General features: G+C 44.0%; 1 protein-coding gene across 2 annotated transcripts in view; it reads right to left on the bottom strand.

Moving 5' to 3' along the window:
* The window catches only part of NUP43 (nucleoporin 43), a 784,265-nt gene that overhangs the window by 148,253 nt on the left and 615,270 nt on the right, over window positions 1-20,742 (bottom strand). For both annotated transcript variants that reach the window (XM_044069310.1, XM_044069319.1), the window contains one exon: window positions 20,540-20,662. In XM_044069310.1, the coding sequence (XP_043925245.1) occupies window positions 20,540-20,662 (123 nt within the window). The remainder of the gene's footprint in view (window positions 1-20,539; window positions 20,663-20,742) is intronic.

Genomic DNA, 20,742 nt, shown 5'->3' with positions numbered 1-20,742 from the left:
TTGCGGTCTGGTCATTGGTTTTCTAGGCATGCATCGAGTTTTAGGCCTTGAAGAAGAAGATGGCATCGGTTTAATATGCATGACAGTAGGCCTGAATACACCCCCAGTAGCCGGTGCCTGCACAGCGGCTCCGGACCTATCCAAGGTAGAGACATCCACAGGTTCCACAGTTGAAGCATCTCACAGCATACCGGACTCTGAATGGGTCTCAGTAGAGGCCTGCGAATCTGAAGTAGCAGGTATCAGGGGCTGCGAAAGCTCCTCACTGAGTACCGGCAAACTGGCGACTAGCTTAGGAGAAGCATTGTTGGCAGCTTTAGAACTTGGCGGTCTGTCTTTGTCTTTAACTTTGCATTTTTTCTGAATGTCGGTATTCGGGTGGCTTACTGAAGCCATTTCGGGGTAATTGAACCGTGTACCAAAAAATTTAGAAGCGTAAATATACCGATGAATAGTTCGTTGCTTAAATAAGGCACAAAACAGACAGCGAGGTACGTCGTGGTCAGGGCCTAGGCAAGGAATACAGTACGAATGAAAATCTTAATGAGGTATTTGCTTTCCACAAGAAATACAATTATTGACTTTTACTGACATCGGTTTAGAACAAGAAAAAGTTTCCCCAACGAGGTACTTAGCTTAGTTGAAGACTACGGTTCTGTAACACGAAAACAAAAATTTCAGGAGTCGGCCGACCGGCACTTGCGAACTGCTTCTGCTTCGGGCACTGCACAGCAAGAAAGACTGGGGTAATGGCGTCGGCTGCATGCTTTATACCCCTGACTATCTGACGTCATGGAAGATGAGACAGCAACCGACACAGGACCCAAAACTGATAATCAAGCCGACTGAGGGCTACTGCAAGCAAATAACCCAAATGTGATGACTGCAACAGTGAAACACGAAGAACATCAATAATACACTTTACAAGCACAAGTTAAATGTTCAGATAACAAGAAATTTTATTTTTTCACCCTGAAAAAAGTACCATTGAACCCTAGAGGTGTACCACGGGAACTTAAAGTGCAAGGAATTATTATGGTAAGATTTGTTTAAATGTCAGTATACACCCAGGTCTGAAAAATGCCATCCCATTAAGTAGCGCATTAAAACTGCTTGTTGCCAAGTTATAAAAACTATAATTTATAAATGACAGTTTTATTTTTTGGTGCATTTCTACGTGAATGTTTTTAATGTTTTAACAGTGTTTTATTTATTTTTTTTAATAAGAATTAGATGAATATTTATAACAAATTGTGTTTATTGGATGTTTGCAGTCACATGGTCTATTGAGAGACATTCAAGTATGTTTTCCATTTTTAACTAGTTCTGTTGAAGTTCGATATGGAGCCAATGAAAGTGCTTGACTAGTTTTTTTTATTGGCAATTAAATTTCTTTAACTTCATATACCCATTGGGGTTTGCAATTACTGTTCCTGGACAGGACTCTGTTTAACTTGCATATTTGTGGTTACTAGTCGGCCGGTACTAAAGTGAGGAGCTTTCGCAGCCCCTGATACCTGCTACTTCAGATTCGCAGGCCTCTACTGAGACCCATTCAGAGTCCGGTATGCCGTGAGATGCTTCAACTGTGGAACCTGCGGATGTCTCTACCTTGGATAGGTCCGGAGCCGCTGTGCAGGCACCGGCTACAGTGGCAACTGGACGTATAAGAGAATTTAAGTACCTTTATCTGCTCTTTTTTTTTCAAAAAAATACAGTATTTAAATTGATTTTAACTGTGTGGAAGGAATATTAACTGAACTGGAAGTTTTGACTCTGCTCTTCAGTTAGTCCCACCCACCCTCCCTGTTTTTGTTTTGGTGTTAATCTTAGTGGCCTTGCAACTGCCAGCCCCTCTTGTAAATTTGTGTTTGGATACTCCTTCTGGGCCCATGTCATTTGCTCACTCAACTGAGTGCAGTGAGATCATATTCTGATTTTAGGCACTCCCACTGTGTACAAAGAGAGCATCTGGGAAACAGAAAAAAAAAAAAAAAAAAAAAATGTAAGCTTGTTTCCTGCCTTTCCTGTTAAGTGGTACAGACTATTTGTAGGCTTCTGAGCCCACAAGCCCTTCTGTGTTGGAGGGAAGCCTTCTAGCTTAGGTTTTTTTTTCTTATAACTAGCCAGTTTTCTAGTTTCAGCACTCAAATCTGTTTCTTTGATCTCAGCACTTGTTCAGAAAAAAAAAAAAAAATTTCATCTGCTTTTACTGTACTTGTGTTTCTACCTACTTTTTTTTACTTTTGCATCATCTTAAAAGTACTCAGTTGTATTTATTACTGCTTGGTGTAACTCATTCTAAGCCTTTTGGTTTAAACACTTGAGCTTCGGACCAGTTGTTTTGCACTGATAGGGTTTGTGGTCTGCACTATAGTGGCAGAACAGGTAGCTTACATCCTTCTAGGTTGGGAACTGCTGATTGAGGGCTCAGTGTCTGTTATTCTAAAAGTGTATTAATTCTGGTTTAAGCACTTGGGCTTTCAGGCCAGTTATTTTACATTAGGAGGGTTCGTGGTCTGCACTCTTGTGGGAGGAGAGGCTGGACTCTGCCCTTCTGAGCTGGGAATTTCTGGTTGAAGGCTTATAGTGCATGCATATCTGAACTGCTTCTTACTGAAGTTGGTGCGCCTTGTTTGCTGTGGCATAGACTGGATTTGGGCCTGCTGGATCTAGCTTTGTTTGTGTAACTTGAGCACTAATCCAGGCATTCTCTAAAGTATTCAATTGTATTTATTACTGCTTGATAGTAACTTGATTAAAGTGTAGCTATCATTCTAAGTCTTTTGGATTAAGCACTTGGGCTTCAGACCAGTTGTTTTACATTAGGAAGGTTTGTGGCATGCACTGTGGTGGCAGGACAGGTAGCTTTCATCCTTCTAAGTTGGGAACTGCTGATTGAGAGCCCAGTGTCTGCTATTCTTAAAGTGTATTAGTTCTGGTTTAAGCACTTGGGCTTTCAGGCCAGTTATTTTACATTAAGAAGGTTTGTGGTCTGCACTCTTGTGGGAGAAGAGGCTGGACTCTGCCCTTCTGAGCTGGGAATTTCTGGTTGTAGGTTTATAGTGCCTGAATATTTGAACTGTATCTTACTGAAATTGGTACACCTTGTTTGCTGTAGCATAGACTAGATCCAGGCTTGCTGAATCTAGCTTTGTTTATATGCTTGTTGTTTGTTTGCTTGTTATTTACCTGGAACGCTAATTCCACCTAATACGCGGTTTCTCAGTGCTTCTGTGGATCACTAGTGATATCTGCATTGCTTACTGTACTTATTTCCTTGTTTCACTTGAAAGAAAGTTGCTGTTTGTCGTTTTTGCATTTAAGTTACCTGTAACACATTGCACTTAAGTTACCTGGCACTTGCTCACTAAAGCAATTATATAAGTCAGCACTAAAAATTAAAAGCACTACACCCTCACTCCCCACTGGCCCTGGTTTTCAATTATTAAGGAATCCCCAATATTATTCTAGCATGTCCAAAGGTCAGTTGTCAATCTCCTCTCCGGTCCAGCTGGTGAATCTGGGAATATTGAGGCAGTGTTACAACTGCCTCATGTACACAGACAACCCTCTCCTCCTCCCAACAAATTCCAACACATGTGAGAGATGCAACCATATAGCCAAACTGGAGGCTAAGCTCTCTCAACTCAGTGCTGGCATAACCAGTCAGGAGGAGAAGGAAACCACACTCACTACAATTCCAGTCTCACATACACCTACCACGACAGCAAACCAAACACATAATCACACAAAACATACTCAGAGGCTCTAAATAAAGATCTGCCAAGCAGCAGACACCCAAAGCAGACACCCAAGCCGCTACCCCAAAACAAAACACGTGCAACACATATCTCACAAAGCCAGTGTGCCGAACAGTCACAGCCCTTAAGACTAAACAACACACCTGATACACTTGTAATAGGTGACTCTATCGTCAGGCACACTGACGTCCGCCACCAGGCTGAACAAGGAGAGGGTCACGGTGAGCAGCCTGTCGGGCGCTAGGATCCGCCACATAACACAAGCACTCAGGTCACTCCAAGGCAAGTACAAATATGACTCAGTCATTGTCCATGCTGGTGTGAATGACCTGAGACGTACCTCCCTGGACTACATGAAAAGACACATAAAGGAGCTCTCTGAGCATGTAGCCCAGGCCGGTATGACCCTGACCTTGAGTAGCATCTTACCCTCACCAAGAATGATGCCACAATATGAAGACAAGATGATCAATTTCAACAATTGGCTTAAGTACTGGTGTTATTCAAAGGGGATCCAATGCCTGTCAGCTTGGGAAGATATGCTCGACAAGCCACGATGCTTCGCTAGGGACGGCTTGCACCCGTCACCCCTAGGCTTTCGGATATTGGCAAAGGCTCTTGCTAGCCCCATAGTGCCTTTTTTAGGCAAGGCTCAAAAGACAAACCTACCTTCATAGGTATCACAAGGGATAAGAAACTAAGAGTAATGCTACTCAACACCAAAAGTCTAAACCTCAAGATGCACGCACTCGAAACTCTCTTTAGCATGGAGAACACAGATATCTGTGCAGTAACAGAAACCTGGTTCAGGGCTCCCGAGAGCACCCCAGCACTACCAGGTTATACCTCATACCATGCTTTTCGGCCCCAAAACTTGGACCGAACCATAAAAGGAGGGGGAGTATCGATATTCATCAAAGATACCCACACCTCCAGGTTGGTGGCAAAGCACGAAGCATCAGAGACTATCCATGTGCAACTAACAGTGGGTAAAACTGCCTTCCAGTTTATAGCCTGCTACAGACCACCCTCCCAAACCCAGGAACCCCACTCGGCCTTCCTGAGAACACTGGAAAATATGAAGGTCTCTCCAAACACCATTATATTGGGAGACTTCAACTACCCAAACATAGACTGGGAGCATTACTCTAGCTCCAACACCCTAGCCCAAAGGTTCCTAGAATTTATAAACTCAAATGCTATGGAACAACTTGTTACCACTCCCACAAGAGGGAAAACATACTGGACCTGATCATCACCAACATGGGGACTCTATGCTCCAGACCAGAAGTGTATCCCTCACTGGTAAGATCAGACCATAAACTAATCTCACTGGATATTCACATCCCGACCCCATCCCTGCCCAGAAAACCACAGTGAAAACTTCTCTAAAGCAAATTTCACACTCCTCAAAACTGAGGTGGAATCCTTCAAAGCCCCGGGCCTGTGGAAAATACGCCCAGACCGCAGAATCCTTTATAAATGCATTCTATGAACACCTTCAGGAATGCATGGATCATGATCCCAAATAAAACCAAGACCCAATCCTCCAAAGGCAGACGTCCTGTCTGGTGGACCCCAGCCATAAACAAACTATACAATAGGAGGAAGCTACTAAATGATAGAGCAAAATCCCAAAAAGGGAAGGCATCACTGATCAGTATTAGCAAAAAACTACGGGCACACATAAAATTGTCTAAGGCCAGCTTCGAGAGAAAAATTGCACAGGACACTAAGGATAATCACAAGGCTTTCTTTAGTTATGTTAGGAACCTGGGTGGTAATTCCCAGATATGCTCAGAATTAGTCCAAAATGACAAAAAATACACAGAACCCACAGACATTGCCAACATCCTAGCGGACAGGTTCAGCGCAGACTTCTCCCCCCCCCTCCCCACCAAAAGGGCAAATATCTATCCCAGCAGAGTGCTGCCCCCTGACATCTCAGATGCTCAGGTAAGAGCCGCCTCTCCAAAGCAAAAAACACAGCATCAATGGGACCAGACGGTGTCCCGGGCTGCGTCCTACATGAACTCCAAGAAGAGCTAAACCCAAACATAAAACTACTGTTCTATCTCAGCCTTACTACAGGATATGTGCCCAAAGAGTGGCGTACAGCAACAGTGGTCCCTCTCCATAAAGATGGTGCTTCAACGGATCCTGGAAACTATCACTCCATAAGCCTGACTAGCTTGGTCTGCAAAGCTATGGAAAGGATCATCATGGACCTCATAAATAAAGATATTGGGGACCTACAAACACTGGATCCTACCCAGTTCGGCTTTGCTAAGGGCAGATCCTGCCTCTTAAACCTGGTTGATTTCTTTGAAACAGTCACCAAGGCCATTGACGAGGGGAAGGTGGTCCACACAGCCTACCTGGACCTCGCAAAAGCCTTCGATACAATACCCCACTCGGGCATTATAGATAAGCTCACCAGCTTAAATATAAACCCCTATGTCACTAGATGGATTGCAAACTGGCTCAAGGACAGAACCCACATGGTTAGAATTGCTGGAGCCATGTCAGACTCCAAACCAGTTACAAGTGGTGTCCCACAAGGCTCAGTCCTGGGACCTCTCTTGTTCGGTATATATTTCTCGGAAGTACAGGCCAACACGGAAGGACTGTGGCTGACCAAGTTCGCAGATGACTGCAAACTGGGCCATAATCGACTCTCCAGTCGACACAAGCATCCTCCAAAAGGGCCTCATAGAAACAGACAACTGGTGCCAGAGCCATGGCCTCAAGCTAAATGCCAAAAGTGTATAGTCATCCCCTTTGGCAAAACAAAGTGCCCACAAATTACCACATAGGTGGTAATCCATTAAGTACAGAAGAAGTAATTAGGGATCTGGGGACCCAAGTTGATAGCAATCTCTCATTTGACAACCACGTGGCCAAAGTGGTTAGAAAAACATTTTATATAGCCCACCTAATCATGAAGGGATTCACATCTAGATCAGGGGACATCATCATGCCTCTTTACTCATCCCTCATCAGGCCCATAATTGAGTACAATGCCCCTTTTGGGATGTACCTTACCAGACACCTGCAGCAACTGGAAAGACCCCAAAAGTACCTCACCAAGAGGATCAAAGGGCTCAAACAGATGCCATATGCTGCCCGGTTAAAGAAACTCCAGCTCTACTCAGTGGCATACCGCCTGTTCAGAGGCGATCTGTGCCTGACGTATAAAGCCATGTCCAACCCGGAATTAATGGACATGCTGCACCTCAGAAAATCCAAATCCCATCGAGCTACGCTCGAGACTTGAACCTCAGCATTGAAATAAATAGGACATGCTGGAGGGACAGATTCATAACCCAGAGGCTCCCTTCACTCTGGAATAAAATCCCAGTCCAGGTTAGGCAGAGTCCCTCATTGACTCTCTTCAAGAGGAATCTTGATGAGTAGATGGGAGATCGTAGGTTTACCCCGGGTATCACTTCTGTGTCACTGTTAGACAGAGGCACAGTATACTAACCTCGAAAAAGGGCATAGCAAAATAAATTTAAAATGGGTGGCGAAAGCCAAACACATTCTGGCTAGGCTTATATTTGCCCTAGGGCAGATAGCCTAGTATGAACCTATGACTACAAAAAGTGTTTAGTAATATGGATGTAACACTTGAAAAGAACAGGAAGAAAAAAGTGTGTAAACTTATTAGGGATGAAATGGAATATTCTAAAGGTATAACCTACCCTAAACCTAAATATAGTAATTACACCGTCCATGGTGCTACATTAGAAGCTGAACTGAAAAGTTCAAATGGTTATTGTGAAGAATTAAGTATTGGAGGCAGTATAACTAAAATTGCTAACAATGACGATTTTTCAGATATAGAGCAGCTGTCCCCCCTGTTAAGAGAGTCCGACAGGATCGCTCAGAGGAATCAGAGGAATGCACCTCAAGATGTCAATGTGACAGCCAGTCCACACAGATGGAATTGACATTTCAGAGGCAGTAAGAACAGGAGGGGGAGATGGTAGTAGGTTTAGATCAAACTCCATATAGCGGTGTAGATGTACTGCAGCACAATATCAATTTGAATCATTTTGCGGGTTCACACAATGTGGAGTTTGGTAATGACGGAATAGCACTGAATACTCCTAGTTCACTAATAAATGAATAAAAAAGGCTTCAAGATTTATAAATTAGTGAATGATTATTGACAATAGGCACTTTGAAATGTTTAGTAAGGGCTTCACCTTCGTCCCTAATGCTAAAAAAGACATTAGTGAGATTTTAGTTGATATAAAAATTTACGTTAGGAAATTAGTGTTATTTCAAGACTCAAATTTGATATGGGGATCCACTGGAGAATTCATTACGAAAAGTACATTTAACCCACACTTACACCCAGCATCGAAGTTGTATAAAACATTTTGCGGAACGGATACAAGGACACTTTTTTTAGCAACGTTATAGAATAAATTATAATTTATCCAGAACAGAATTTAATGCACTATAAAAACGGATTAATAAGACATTAGAGCAATGAAACCAGAAAACAGCGGTGGGATAGTACTTAAGAATTCAATAGATTATTCATTGAGGATGTATGATTTTTTGAATAATGAAGTTCAGTATATAGCAGGGTATCGAAAAACTAAGTTAACATAGCATATTGTAAGAATATGTTTTTCCCTGATCTACTTGACCAGGACATTAATGACATTAAATTATGTAATTTTCTAAATGTTGAGCATCTTTTAATATCCACCACTTATGGTACCCCTAAAATACATAAAAATGTGGGGAATCCCCCGCTACATCCCATAGTGGCTGATACAGGGTGTAAAACCCATTCACTACATGTGCTTGGTGATGGTAAGTTTAAATGGTTTCTTAACTATTTTCCTTATATTTTGCAAGATTCTTGGGACTTTTTGGGGAATATTAAAACTGAGTACTACAAAGATGATTATTTACTGGTTACGACTGATGTGGCTGATTTGTTTGCTTGTATCCCACATTCAACTGGCGTTAGTTGATTTAGAGAGGCGTGCTACACAAGTGATTTTTTTACCCAACCATGAAACCATTATGTTGGGAGATTTCATGGAAGTTATTTTGGATAATAGCGATATTATTTTGATGGAGAATATTATAAACAAGTAACTGATGTAGCAATGGGTACTGCTTGCGCCCCTATGTGCAAATATAGTATTAGGTCAGTAGGAACAAAATTGTGTTTTTAAGTCATGTTTTATGCAAAAAATAGTGGTATACTTACGTTTACTGGATGACATATTTCTTACTTGGAAAAAAACCCTGCACGGTTGAATTAATTTTTGGCTTTCTTGAATTCAAATACGGATTTTTTTAAGATTTACCTTTTCATATTCATTGGAGGCAATTAACTACTTAGACTTGTTGATCAAAAAGGACTTTATAAATAAGAAGAATCTAGATTATATAGGAAACCAACGGATTCAAATAATTTTTTGCACTTTTCAACTAACCACCCAAAGTTTCAAAAAGAGGGCTGGCTAAAGATGGTGAATATTTCCAAGCTGGTTTCTTAAGATGATGAATATAAGTTCGAGACAGACTAATTAATGAAGCTGCTTAGACAGAGATTACCCACAGACACCGTTAAGACGAGACTAAGGTTAAAGTTAAGGTTGAAGTTATTGAGAAAAGAGCATATTTGCTCCCATTCTTGGTAACACTTGCCATATTAAACAAAACAAACAATCTTAATTTTGAGCAAAACTGTGGTATTGAAATTTGAGGCAGAGTAATACAATTAGGCAAATTGTCATTGAGTGGAAACGTATTGAATACGACAAGGTATGTAGGAAGGCACTGGGGATGTACCCCATTATGTACACAACAGACACCCCAATATTAAAAAAAATTGCAATGTGGGAATAATAAATGAGATGCCAATATAACAAATTATTTAGTGGTATGAGAAAATCTGGTGCCTGCACTCAGTGTACGTACATTTATGAAAAAGATTTTAAAACTTAAAACACATTGTGATTAATTTAAATTAAATACTCACTGTGATTGTAATGTGTCCTGGGTGGTTTATTTGGTATTTTGTGATTTCTGCCATTGTTATTTGGGCAAGACAGAGTGAGCTTTGAAAAGGAGGACCTACAAACACTTATCATATTAGTAATTGTATTAACAATAAGACATTTTGTACTCACCATAATGTTCCATGTTTGTTATCCATGATCTAGCCTTCATTCTTGCTGGTTGGGTTTGGAACCGAGCATCGGTTCCGACTCAGCCTATTACTAGTGCTCGAGAGCTTCCACTGGCTCAAGGGTATAACCCTATCCCAGGGTGCCTAGGGAGGATAACCCAGATCTTGTTTGCAGATTACTAACAAATGAGAAACCATTTAGTAAAAACAAGGTAACAATTCTTAGCCTATGACTCATAAGGCCAGAAGGGAAGCAGAGAACATTTTTCACCAATAAAAATTTCCTCACGATCCTCCAGGAGCGAAGGTTGGGGGAAGGAGGGTGAGATGCAAGAATGAAGGTAAGATCATGGACAACAAACATGAACGTTATGGTGAGTACATAACTTCTTAATGTTATGTTGTCCTATCTCGCCTTCATTCTTCCTGGTTGGGACAGCGTCCCCAGCACCTTCTTTCTCGGGTGACTCAAGGGAATAAGCTCTTCAGAACAGTGGACCCAAAGGAAGCCCTGTTCTGGGAGGCCACATCTACTTGAGTGATGAAGGTATGAGGATTAACCCATGTGGCTGCTGCACAAATTGATCCCATAGGTAATCTGGCCTGAATGGTGGTCGAAGCTGACATAGCTCTTGTTGAGTGGCCCCTAATCTTTCCTGGCAATTGTTTATTTTGATAATTATATGCAAAGGTAATAGTATCAGCAAGCCATTTTAACAAGGTAACTCTAGAAACCGGTTCACCTTTTCTGTTATCTGAGAAGGAGATGAACAGCTGGTCAGATTTTCTAAACTCCTTTGTTCTAAGCAAGTACAACCGTAACTGTCTGTGGACGTCCAATTGGTGTAGTTTATACTCTGCCCTGTTGCCAGTTTGGAAAGAAGACAGGCAGGTCAATGGACTGACACAAACTGGTCTCAGAACATACTTTGGGAAGGAATGAAGGATTCATTCCAAGAGAAACTCTCTCTCTGTGAAAAACTAGATAGGGAGGGCATTTGGACAGAGCTTGGAGCTCTGAAATCCTCCTAGTTGAAGTAATGGCTGTTAAAAAGACAGTTTTCCATGTCAGAAATTTTAGTTGGCAAGAGGAGGCTGGTTCATAAGGTGGTAGAATCAGAGTAGCCAGTACCAAATTGAGGTTTCAAGGAGGTGGTGGTTCTCTTATTGGGGACCTTAGTGGAAAAGTACCTCTGAGGAAGGCTTTGCACAATCTGTGGGACATTATTTTTGATACCATGTCTCCTATGTGGTACTCGGATATGGCGGCTAATTGTACCCGTATGGTAGCTGCTGCAGCACCTTCACTGAAAATCTCCTGCTAAGAAATTAAAAATTTTACTTACAGGGGCTGTAAAAGGGTCTATGTGATTCTTGGAAGCCCAACAAGAAAACCTTTTCCATTTGCTAGCATACAGTTTTCTAGTTGTTGTCTTACGAGAAGAGACCAGAATGTGACGCACTGCAGGGGATATGTCTGGAAGCCTGGCTAAGACTGGAAGCAAAGCTGTCAGCTTGAGGGTTTGGATAAAAGGATGGAGCATTCCTGACTGATGAGTCTGAAGATCTGGCACCGGGAGCAGAATCCACGACTCCTCTCGGTGATGGGGCCATAGGAAGGGGAACCACATTTGACAAGGCCAGTACGGAGCAATGAGAATTAACCTGCAGCTCAACAATTTGGCTTTCTGTAGATCTTTGGGGATTAGAGGAAGTGGGGGAAAGGCATAAAGAGTTCCCAGGGGCCAATCATGAACAAGTGCATCCCTTGGCAACTCGGGCAAGGTAGCTGCTGCATTTGGTGTTCATGGACATGGCAAAGAGGTCACAGCAAAGCTGGTCCCACTTGAGAAGAATTTGGTTCGCAATTTCCTGTTTCAAGGACCACTCGTGAGGCATCAGAATTGCTCTGCTTAATTTGTCCGCTATCACGTTGGATTTCCCCGGAAAGTGCGTTGCAATCATTGCCATATTCTGAGCCTCTCGACACAGGGGGGTAGGATCTGGTCCCGCCTGGTTTGTTGATGTACCACACTACAGACATACTGTCCGTCTGTACTGCAATCATACCTGGTGGAAGTGTGTTCTGGAATGCCTGCAATACCAGGAGCACCGTTCTCATCTCTAGGACACTGATGTACAGATGCCAAATTCCTTGGACAGTCTTTTCCAGATAATGCCTCCCCCACCCTATCTGGGAAGAGTCTGTTGTCACTGTAGCTACTGGTTGAGGGAGAGTGAACGGCCTGCCTAGAGTCACCTGTGTGGATTGAAGCCACCAGCATAGATCCTTCTTGCAGGAGTTTGTAATGAAGATCTTATAGGACATGGGAAACTCCTGCATGGACCATTGAGCAAAGAGTAGCCACTGTAGGACTCTCATATGTAGATTTGCCAGAGATACTAGTGTTACAGCAGCCGCCATAGTGCCTAAGAGCTTCCGAACAAACTTTGCCTGTACTTTTTTCTTCAAGAGCAAGATGGACATTTGCTGACAGTGTCTGTATCCTGTCGTGAGGCAATTTTGCTACCATGTCTTTTGTGTTTAAGTCTGCTCCTCTGTATGTAATATGCTGTGATGGCAACAAGGCAGATTTTTCGAAATTTACTGTAATGACCAGTTACAAGCAAAGATGGATGGTGGTGTCTCATGCTTTGCTTAGTAGATGCTCGGTGGTGGTGGTCAGGAGCCAGTCGTCTTAAGTATGGAAACACCCGGAATTCCTAGATGCCACAGGTGAGCCGTGACTACTGCCATGCATTTTGTAAACACTCTGGGGGCTGTAGTGAGGCTAAAGGGCAGAGCTCTGAATTGGTAATGGCTGGCTCCCAGCCGGAAGCACAGATATCTCCTGGATCGCCTATCCATTTTTATATGGTAGTATGCATCCTGAAGATCGACTGAGCACATCCAATCATCTTGTCCCATAAAGGGGAGTATAGACTGCAATGTCACCATCTGGAGCTTTGCTTTTTTTACAGACTTGTTCAGCCTGCTGAGATTCAAAATGGGTCTCCAGTCCCCTGTTTTCTTTGGAACTAAAAAGAACCTACAGTAAATTCCGGATCCGATTTGGTCTGTGGGGACTTCCTGGATGACTCTTTCTTAGCAACCTTTGTCTCTCTAGGGTTGCTTGATCCCTTTGACAGGGTGGAATGTCTGGGACTGAACTTTTTGTTCGTGGGGGTGGGGTGGAGAAGGGTAGGTTGTATCCCCTGGAAATTATCGACTGTACCCATTTGTCTTGAGTGATGTTCAGCCAGGCTTTTGGGTACAGTGACAGCCTGCCCCCGACTGCCTCCAGAGGTGGGCAAGCAGGCCTCCTTTCAGGAGCGCTTCCATTGTTATTTTCCCCTCTGCCCCTGGGGGAAACGTCACCACGTACATCCAGCAAAACTCTTTGGGATTTACAGAACCACGTTTTCCTGCCCTTCTGGCCTTTGGGATAAGGCTACATCTGGCGATTACAAAATCTTATGTACAAAGAGAGACGAAGTCAAGCAGAAACAAGAACAATGTGGAAGAAAGATGGCAAGATAGTTCCAACAATAGTAGGAGCACCAAGCCTAAAAGAATTTACAGTTGTACTTGGATATAAAGAAGTTATGTCTTACCATAATGTTCCATCTGTATTGTTGATCCTCATTCAGTCATTACGCCTGGGTTATCGGTTCCGACCTCGGAACCGAGCCGGCCATCTTCCAAGCTCGCGACAGCCACAAACACTTGAGCTAAACTCTTACCCACAATTCCCCTCTCCCTGTTGACACAGATTGAGTTTGCAAGTCAAAGGAAGTAGAGGCTACCTCTGGTCAAAGAACCTAACAGAACCGGATGATGAGATCCACTATAAGCCTCAGGAGGGGGAAGGAGGGAGGGTCATAATGACTGAACAAGGATCAACAATACAGATGGAATGTTATGGTAAGACATAACTTCTTTATCCGATATTGTTAATCCTCATTCATTCCTCATGCCTAGGACAGAGTCCCCAGCTACCTTTATTCCTGGGAGGCTCTCATGGAAGGACATTCCTGAGCACCACTGAACCAAAGGACACTCTTCCTCTGGAGGCTAAATCCAATTTGTAATGGCTGATGAAGGTACGGGGTCTAGCCCAAGTTGCAGCTGCACAAATGTCAAGTAAAGAAGCTCTAGCATGAAAGGCAGCAGAAGTTGTGCCCAACCTAGTGGAATGAGCCCTAACGGCTGCAGTCAGAGGGATATTGTGAGTTTTGTAAATAAATGTTACACAGTCTTTTAACCATTTAGCCAATGTGACCTTAGAAACAGCACATCCACGTCTAGGACCAGAATAGGCCAGGAATAGCTGATCTGATTTGCGAGAAGCCTTAGTTCTGTCCAGATAGAAACAAATTTGCCTGTGAATGTCAAGAGTATGTAGACAGTACTCTCCTCTGTTAGAATGATGGGGAAAGAAAAATGGCAATTCAATGGATTGGTAAATGGACATTCCAGAGATCACTTTTGGCAGGAAAGAAGGATTAGTTCTCAATGACACTATCTTTATGAAAGATTAAGTAAGGCTGTTTGATGCATAGAGCTTGAAGTTCAGAGATACGTCTGGCGGAAGTAATGGCGTCCAAGAACAAAGTTTTCAAGAAAGAAACTTGAGGTTGCATGAAAAAGCTGGTTCAAAAGGAACTGTAGTCGGTGCTTGCAAGACTAAAGACAGATCCCATGGCTGGCTAGGTTCTCTAAAAGAGGGGTTTCAAAGGATTTACACCTTTTAGAAAGGTCTTGCATAATTTGTGTTACATAAGAGAAGAGTCATGGACACCACTGTGAAAATTAGATATCACGGCCAAATGAACTCGAATGGTAGAAGCAGATAGGCCAGATTGGAATAAATTGGACAGGTACTCCAGTACTACAGGCACTGTTGCTGAAAAAGGGTCCATCTCTTTTCCTTTCAGCGAAATAGTAAACCTTTTCCACTTGCTGAGATAAGTAGTTCTGGTGGAAGACTTATGAGACGCAATAAGAATGTCACGTACTGGATCAGTCTGCCTGGCAATCACTGGAAGTGGAGGAGCCAAGCTGTGAGTTTCAGGCTGTTCAGGTTTGGGTAAATCAGGTTCTGCGGATGGGAGATCAGATCCAGAGTTGGATCGAGACTCCATGGTTGATCTAGCAGGTGAGGCCATAAAAGGGGAACCAAATTTGCAGAGGCCAATATGGCGCAATGAAGATTATTTTGCTCTTCAACCGGCGGGCTTTCTTCAGGAACTGGAGAATGACAGGGTGAGGAGGAAAGGCATAAAGCAGACCCAAGGGCCAACTGTGGACTAGAGCATCCCTGGGTGACTGTCCCCGAGGGGGAATCAGAGTGAAGTAATTGCTGCACTTGTAGTTGGTTGGGGATGCAAAAAGGTTGCATCAAGGGAAACCCTAGAGGTTGAAAATCTCCGCCACTATAAGAGAATTTAGAGACCACTCGTGTGGTTGCAAAATTCCCCTGCTCAATCTGTCTGTAATCACTTTGGAACTCCTGGGAATGTGCGTTGCTAAAAGAAAGCGGTTGGTAGCCATCGCCCACTGCCATATCCTCGTGGCCTCCCGACAAAGTGGGTAGGATTTGGTTCCGCCTTGTTTGATGTACCAGACTACAGCCATGTTGTCCGATTGTATTGCAATAGTCCCTGACGGAAGGAGGGGATGACATGCCTGCAACGCTAGAAGCACCTCCCTCAGTTCTAGGACGTTTATATGCAGATGAGCCTCTAGGCCTTGCCACGTGCCTTGGATGGTCTTCCCCTGAAAAAGCCCCCCCACCCCATCAGGAAGGTGTCCATGGTCACTGTGGCTTTGGGCTGTTGGGGTGTGAAGGGGCAAGGCCATTGTGATGGGTTCTGCGACATCCACCAAATCAAGTCTTGTTTGCATCTCTGAGTCACCCGAATCTGGCATGAGAGAGGAAACTGAAAAGGGTACCACTGGGTGAGTAGTAACCATTGTAAAAGCCTCATGTGAAACCTCGCGAGGGGGACAATGGTGATGGAAGCTGCCATGGAACCCAACAGCTGGAGAACAGAATGTGCTGTCGATCTTTCCCTTGAGAGGATGGGTACGAGTTGTTGTTTTATCCTTAAGATTCTGTGCTCTGGAATCGATGCCATGCAGTTCTTTGTATCCAACAGGACCCCAATAAATTCTATGGATTGGGATGGGGATAGGTTAGATTTTTGCCAGTTTATAGTTATACCTAAACTTTCTGCGGTGTGAAGAGAGTATGCCAAGGCTTTTTTCAATAGATGTCTGGTGGAGACGGTGATGAGCCACATGTCTAGGTATGGAAACACCCAGAATCCTTGCAGTCGCAGGTGAGCTGTGACAACTGCCATGCACTTGGTAAACACTTTGGGGGCTGTAGAGAGTCCGAAGGGCAGTACTCGGAACTGGTAATGACTGGCTCCCGCACGAAAGCGAAGGAATCGTCTCGATGGTCTGTCCACCTTTATGTGGTAGTACGCATCTTTAAAATCTATAGAGCACATCCAATCGCCTGCCTCCAAGAGTGGGAGGACAGACTGTATTGTGACCATCCGGAATTTCTGTACTTCTTCGAATTTGTTTAGCACACTGAGATCCAAAATTGGTCGCCAGTCCCCGGTCTTTTTTGGCACTAAAAATAACCTTGAGTAGAATCCGGATCCTATCTGGTCTGGTGGGACTATTTGGATGACTTTTTCTTAGCAGCTTTGAAATCTCTAATGCTGCTTCTACCCTTTTACTGGGTGAAACATTGGGTAAGCTTCTTAGTGGGGGCGGGACAAAGACCGAAGGGAATATGATAACCTCTGGTTATTATCTCTCGTACCCACGAATCATTGGTAATGGTTAGCCAGGCAGAAGGGCACAAAGAGAAACGACCCCAACCACTTATAGAGGAAAGCAGTTGGGCTGCTCTTCAGGAGTGCTGGTAGGACTGGCCAGAGAAAGAATCTCTGGAACCCTGGTTACACGGACCTCCTCTGCCCCGAAAGGGGCATCTTCCATACGAGTTTCTCCCTCTGCCACTAGGGGAAAATTCAGCTCGTGTGTCACAGAAAGAACCCAGAGACTTTCTGTGCCACATCTTCCCACTTTTCTGGTTTTTGGAGAAAGCCTATTGAGGGGAAGAATAACAGACACCCATGGCAGAAAGGGTCGTACCATCCTGTTCACACCTAGCAAGTGCGTCTTTAACCTTGGGTCCAAACAACGAAGAGGCTTCAATGGGAGCATTCAAAAAGGAAGCCTTGCAAGGTTCCGCAAAAATCACACAAGCGCATCCAGGCATGCCATCTCATGACTATGCCTGCACCCGCTGCTCTAGCTGCTCCTTCTGATGCATGAGAAATCAGAAGCATGGAGGAGTTAGAAATCGATTCAAGGGTGGCTAACTGAGGCCACTTTGTCCCGGACCTCATCAGACACAGCTCCGGCCAAATGTGCCATATAATTCAGGGACCTGACTGCAAAGGTCGCTGATGCAAAGGTACACTTCCCTAATCTGTCCAGTGCCCAGGACTCTTTGTTGGGTGGGTGGACAGTCTGGCTTTTGTCCACCAGATCCTTCTTTGCTGCGGTCACCACCACCAAGGCATCTACAGGAAGACCTTTGGACCAGAGAGGCTCACTATCTGGAGGGAACAGGATTTTATCTGGCCTGCGGGGAATGGCGTCAGCAGCCTTCCATGCACGCTACACGACAAGCCGGACAAGGTCGGCAGGTGGAGTAACCCAAGAGGTAGGGGGCTGGGCACGAAAGGCCTGCAGGAACACAAATTCTTCAGAGGTCGGGTTAGAGGGCTGCCAATCACCTTTCTGCTCAAGTATTTCGAGGATATCTCCAAAGGATACCTCAAAGGGTGACCGAGGGGACCCTTCCCCATCATCAAAGTCCGTCTTGCATGAGGGACTCGTCTGGGGAGTCCACGTGCTTCCTCTTACACGAACTCTAGCAATGAACTTCCTCAGGGGAGAATCTGGAGAAGACAGTGCAAAAGGGGCCTCCAGTGGGAGTGTGCCCTGAGGACCTTGTGCCCGGTGTCCGCCAGAGGTGTCTTGTGTAAATTGCGGTCCAGAGGAGGATGGGGGCACTGATAGCACAGGATCACCAACAGACGCAAGAGCCTTCCTGGTCCACCAGAGGAGGCCACACCCCGCTCAAGCAAATCAGCCCGCCGATAATGAGTCTCTGGATGGCTGTGAAAAACAGGGGTACATACGTCTCAGCTAGCATCCAGAGCAGTGACTGGAGTGACCAGTCTCTCCTGCCACAAAGGCAACTGCGATTCCTTAGTGAGGTCCATGAAAGGAGCTGAAGTGAGAGAAGTCTGTGCTACAGCAGGGGGCTTCAAAGGCAATGAAGGAGGAAAATAAGTACGAGTCCTTGGAGAAGGGTGATCACCTCCAAAGGAAGAGTAGTTCCTGGTGGGTTGGGTACCTCTGGCCAAAAGCAATTGATGCACAAGGCACACCACATCATGTTCCGAGAGGCTTCTAGTGGATCACATAGACATAGCTAAGGGGAGTCAGGTCTATCCAAAGATGCAGGAAACCCGGTGCCCACAAAGGGGTCTTTGGACGGTGCAAAAATAGGCATCTGCACCGAAAACGGAGCCGTTAAGGCTTGTACTATTGGTGCCTACACCGAGGAAATCCTCGGTGCCAAAGGAAAGGTCTGCACGGACTATGTTGGTGCCGAAGTGGTAGTCGGCACTATGGTAAGTGCCGAGAGAGTCTGTGTGGAAAATGAGGTGGTCGGTACCGAAAGAATAGTCGGTGCCATGAAAATAGTCGGAATTGAATCAGGAGTGGGCGACAGAACAGTCATCGATGCCAGAAAGGTCTGGATAGAGGAAAACGTCTGTGTCACTAAGGTAGTCTGAACAGAGGGGCCGCTCAGTTCCGATGAGATATAGGGCACAAAACTCGGTGCCGAAGATCTAGGCACCGAAAGCCTCGGGGCCAAGGAAGTCAAATCTGAACTAGAAAGTTTGGCCTTCTTAGGTCTTGGTTCCTGGTTATTCCCAGCAGGAGATGACGGTAGAGACTTGGCTTTCTTGTGTTCATCTCTTTTCTTATGGGAACTAGGAGGGGTTGAAGCCTCTGATCCAGAAATAGCCTCTGAAAAGGAAGATTTAAGTAGTCCCTTTAAAATCAGTTTATTTTTCCTTTCCGCCAAAGTCCTGTTAGAAAAATTAGCACAAATCTCGCAAGGCGGGTCAAAAGTCAAGTGAGGCACACCCAAACAGTAAACACAACGCATGTGCATCCGAAATAGGCAATTTATGCCCACAATCCACACATCTTTTAAATCCCGGACCACCTTTTTTCTCTGCCATGATAGGAGGAAGAAAGAAAAGGAAGGCAGAAGAGATACCAACAATAGTACGAGAAATACCAGAAGTTAAAGCAGGAAAGATTTTACCAACGATGGTAAAGGCATTACCTCATGGTAAGAAGAAAGAAGGGCTAGAAAAAAACAAAAAAGAGTTGCTAGATACGATAGGGTAAGAGATAGCTATTTAACAAATTTAGAACAGAGAATAACTGCAATACGATAAAGTATTATCAAAGAAGTTTACTTGGCTCAAGAGAAGGGGCTTGACACGACTGAATGGCGATGCAGCAAACGAAATCTGAGGTAACAGGGAGAGGATAATTGTGGGTAAGAGTTTAGCTCGAGAGTTTGTGGCTGTCGTGAGCTTGGAAGATGGCCAGCTCGGTTCAGAGGTCAGAACCGATAACCCAGGCATAAGGAATGAACGAGGATTAACAATATCAGATCTTGCCAATACATGCAACTCCATATCAATTACTTGAGGAGTCAGTTCTGGGTACACTGTGGGAGCTGAGAAGAGCAATTCTAGCCAGGACTAAAGCAATATTAAATTTCATGAACTTCAAATGTACCCTGATGGGGTCCACTCCTGTCATGGCATTAGAAATCCAAAAGACTTGGAGAAATTAAACCAAGAAAAATCATATGAATTTATCCAGTAATTAGCCAAAAGAATGCATCATCTTGTGCTGTGACCAGTCACAGGCACGGACTACAATACAGAAGCGCACACACACCGACTTATCTTGCTTGGTACTGTCATACTGCACTATACACATGGTACATTGTCAGTAATGATGTGATCTACATTAACTAAATAATTCTCCTCTGAGCCAAGACTTGCTCTCAAGTCACTATCAGCCCAGCAGACTGGACAGCAAATGTATAAATATCAAGTTATTAAACAAATGAGGATAAGAAAACTCACGAAAATGTTGCTTATTTAAGAAGTCACTGAAAATCTGGAAGCTGAAAACCTGTATTACAGATAATGACTCAAGTATGCTACAAGGAGAAAACAGTAGAGATGATTTTGGAACTTTCCATCCTAACATGTCACAGAAAGAAGTGAAGTAATGATGGCCAAGACATTCTCTTGCAAACACTGATACAGAAGACTTGCAGGTCTATAGATGAGATCCCAGTGCAACAACACGGTATGAAAGCAAGGTCTCTTTACTTTAGCAGTAACACAGATTTACAACATGCCAGAAATTAACTTGCACTCAAAATGAAAGGTGACCAAAATTATTTACCTTGGTGAAGGAAAGTTGGTATTTCAGCTGTACTCACAGAGGCATCCCAGTGCCAGAGTGTTCCATCTTCTGAACAACTGAACAAATGGTCAGGGTTTGACGGGTGGAAATGGACCTCCCACACTGAGGTAGAGTACCAGAAAGAAACAGACATTTATGATACAGTAAAAAAATACATTTGTGCATTATACTTCTACTATCAA

Source organism: Protopterus annectens, chromosome 1.part0, assembly GCF_019279795.1.
Source record: "Protopterus annectens isolate FY-2018-M chromosome 1.part0, PAN1.0, whole genome shotgun sequence".
Classification (NCBI taxonomy): Eukaryota; Metazoa; Chordata; order Ceratodontiformes; family Protopteridae; genus Protopterus; species Protopterus annectens.
Note: the sequence above shows the minus strand (reverse complement) of the source record. Positions and strands in the feature narration are given on the sequence as shown.